The following is a 3584-nucleotide window of genomic DNA, read 5'->3' on the forward strand; positions in this document are numbered from 1 at the left end:
AACTGGGACCCCAAACTGGAGCTCTGACCCTGAGCCCTGAGCTGCAACTGGGACCCCAAACTGGAGCTCTGACCCCGAGCCCTGAGCTGCAATTGGGACCCCAAACTGGAGCTCTGACCCCGAGCCCTGAGCTGAAATTGCAACCTTGAGCCCTGAGCTGGAATTGTGACCCTGAGCCAGAGTTATAACCCTGAGCTTTGACCCCAAGTCTTGAGCTGGAACTGTGACCCCGAGCCCCAGGCTGGAATTGCGACCCTGAGCTGGAATTTTGATCCCAAGCCCGGACCCAGAGCCCTGTCAGAGCTCTGGGGGCCTGAAGCTGCCCAGCACTCCCAGTTGCACGCTGCCAGCTCCCAGCACGGGGCACTGGAAGCGCTCTGCAACCACAGCCCTGCTCACACCGAGGGTATTTTTAGGCAGCCCCAAGGCCACCGCCCGGCTCGGGAAGTTGATACTCCCAGCACAGGAATAGATTCCCTGACCCCCAGGGGCTGAACTGCTGCAGGCAGCTGGTGCTGAGGAGCAGGATCAGGGCAGGATCCCCCCCGTGCTGCCCCACACCACTCAGGGCAATCCTTGGAAGCTCTGTGGCAATGGAGGAGGAGGGAACTGAGCCGCTCACCAGGCAGGGGAAGCTGCACCAGCAGCCCGTCCACGGCTGCGTCGTTGTTGAGTTTTCCAATCAAATCCAGCAGCTCCTCCTCGGTGATGGAAGCCGGCCTGAGGATGGTCTCGCTGCTGATCCCTGGAATTGCCGAAGCCACGGCATCAGTGAGGCACAAAAGGGCAACTTCCCCGGATTTCGTGGATTTAAGCTGGCCTGGCTCGGTGCCTGGCCAAAGCTGGGCGGTGCCCGCTGAGGATGGCAGGGTTTGTGCAGCTTCCAGGCTGGAGCAGCCTTCACAGGTGCTGGGATTTGGTATTGAGGACAATTATATGGGGCTGGTGGCCTGGGAAAGGGTGTTTGGGACCTTCCCAGGGCAGGGAGAAACCCAAGCAAAGCGTCCTACCGTGAAAACAAAACCACACAGCCTGAGAGCCCCCTGGACACACTAAAAAAGGGATGTTTGCCTAAAAATCTCAGCTCCAAAAGCAGCAGAACCCAAGTTAAAATGACACCAATTATTGCCCCAACCCCGAGCAGGACCTTGGATTGCGAGACGGGCGGGAGTCAGAGGGCAGCGAGGCTGCTGAACAGGGGCTGTGTCGCAGGCAGCCGAGGAAAGGAGGCCAAAAATCCCCTCCTCTGCCTTTTCTGGCTCTGGGAAAGCTGAAAAACCCCAACCACAGAGCTTGGGTTGCCCTGAAGGAGCCAATGGATCACATTTATCCACCACACCCCGGTCCAACCGGGCAGCCACAAGAAGCCAAACTCCAGAGGAAGGCGAAAGGGTGGGTGGATGCATCCCAAAAAGCTTCCAGCATCGAGGATTCCCAACCAACCTGCACTTTTTTGGGACGGGAACACCAGACTTACCCACGTCAGCCGCCGCTTTGGTTTTGTTGAGGACGTAGGAGTGGCTGGGGGGGGGCGCCCCACCAGCACCACGCTCAGGTGGGGCCTCTTGTTCCCCGCCGCCACCCACTGCTGCACCTCGTGCCGCGCTTCCTGCCGGATCTGCCGGGCCAGCTTCCGCCCCGAGATCACCACGGCGTCCCCCCTGCACCAGGGAAAGTGTCACCACAGCCTCAGGGCCACCAGCTCCCAGCCAGGGCAGGATGGAGCAGGAAAACCGGGAGGAAAAGGCTCCTTCCCTCGAGCTCTGCGGGGGCCTTTGGCACCTCCGTGCTGCTTCACCTCAAGCAGCGCCTTTCAGGCTCGTTTACAGCTTCAAAGCTGGGGCCAAAATCAGAATATCCCGAGCTGGAAGGGACCCAGAGGGATCATCCATCCTGGCACTACATCCCAAAATCCCACCCTGGGCATCCTGGAGCTCCTGGAGCTCTGGCAGCCTCGGGGTCGTGCCCAGGATCCTGGAGCTCCTGGAGCTCTGGCAGCCTCCAGGCCGTGTCCATTCCCTGGGCAGCCTGGGCAGTGCCCAGCAGCCTCTGGGGGAGGAAAATCCCAAAAATCCAGCCTAAATCCCCCTGACCACGAGGTCACTTTTTTCCCAAGAAAAAATAAGGAATACTGTTCTCTTTTCTCCATGGGTATCACTCGTGTGGGGCACGTTTTGAGCTGGGGTACTCTGCGTTCCCATCTTTAGGGAGGCCGTGCCCTGGGAAGGCACAGCAGCTTCCCTACAGAGGGCTGGCACCAGGCACAGCCGACTCCAGAGCAGTTTCTCCAGGTCTGTTCAGTGATCCCAGCAGGAGCAGCACAGGAGGCTCCGAGGGCTGTTCCCACTGATCCTCATCCCCCACAGATTCCTTGGCAAGGCCGTGGGGCCACCCAGCACAGCCCTTCTCCCCCATCCCCTGCTGCATCATCACCACCACAGTCGGCTCTCCAGGCTGCTGGAGTCGAGCCCTGTCCAAGCAGCTCCTTGCACTGATTTCCAGGCTAAACAGGGACTGGGAATATCCAGTCACATTCCAGGCTGCAGTGAGCTGAGAGGCCACAGCTGCTGATCCCACAGGTGGGGTTTTGGGGTGTCTGTGCAGGGCCAGGGGCTGGACCAATGATCCCAGTGGGTCCCTTCCCACTCTGGACATTCTATGATTTAAGCCTGGCCTTGCTGCAAGGTCTCATGCCCAGCACTTGCTGGCCTGATTCTCCTCACCTCCAAGCAAGAGCAGGCAGATGCTCCCCACAGCATTCCTGGGGCCTTCCCAAATCGCTGGAACCTGCCCATTTCTGGAGCAATTCCCAGCCAAACTGCATCACAACTCCAAAACCTACTCCACCTGCCCCAGGAATCCAGAGACAGCTGACCCACAGCGCAGTTTCCAACCCTCCCTGCTCCACCCCAGCCAAGCTCGATTGCTGCACTTTCTCCTCAAAAATGCATCAGCTGCCTCTGGATGCATCTTCTCCTACCCGGATCCTGCATTCAGTCCAACAGCGCTCTTTTCTGACCTTCTCTAGCTATAATCCCAAGCTCCAGGGACAGCTGGAATGATGGAAAACCACCCCGAGGACTGCTCCAAAACTCACCGGGACCTTCCCCCAAGACTGGGCTGCTCCCAGGGAGAGGGAGAAGCACCAGAGCCTCTCAGGCAGGCAAAGAATGAGCTCAGAACCCCGTTTGGAGCAGGGTGGGATGCTCGGGGGTCTCTGCCTGGAGAGTGCTCAGGGTGCTCTCTGTCCCTGTCACCCCAGGGAATGTTTGGGGGTCTCTGCCCCTCTCACCCCAGCACGTGGAGAGTGCTCAGGGTGCTCTCTGTCCCTGTCACCCCAGGGAATGCTCGGGGGTCTCTGCCTGGAGATTGCTCAGGGTGGTCTCTGACCGTGTGCCCCCGTGCCCAAGGAGCGCCTGGGAGTGCTCTCTGTCCCTGCCATGCCAGGGGATGATCGAGAAGCGGGGGTGGTCTCCGTCCTTCTCTGCTCCTCTCACCCCCCGGTCCCTCTGTGCCCGGGGCAGCCCCGCACTCCCACGCAAGGCGGCCGCGGGATTTCATCAGCCTGCAGCGCTCGGCGCCGC

The 3584-nt window shown here is 60.1% G+C and overlaps 1 protein-coding gene across 1 annotated transcript in view; it reads right to left on the minus strand.

Moving 5' to 3' along the window:
- MTHFD2 (methylenetetrahydrofolate dehydrogenase (NADP+ dependent) 2, methenyltetrahydrofolate cyclohydrolase) overlaps positions 1-1675 on the minus strand; it is a gene marked incomplete at its 5' end in the record, with an annotated part of 6873 nt that extends 5198 nt beyond the window's left edge. Inside the window, 3 exon segments of the mRNA XM_017744708.1 lie at positions 623-745; positions 1478-1534; positions 1537-1675. Coding sequence (XP_017600197.1) covers positions 623-745; positions 1478-1534; positions 1537-1675 — 319 coding nt within the window.
- Positions 1676-3584: the final 1909 nt, after the last annotated feature.

The sequence above is a fragment of the Corvus brachyrhynchos genome, unplaced genomic scaffold (genome assembly GCF_000691975.1).
Source record: "Corvus brachyrhynchos isolate BGI_N302 unplaced genomic scaffold, ASM69197v1 scaffold119, whole genome shotgun sequence".
NCBI lineage: Eukaryota > Metazoa > Chordata > Aves > Passeriformes > Corvidae > Corvus > Corvus brachyrhynchos.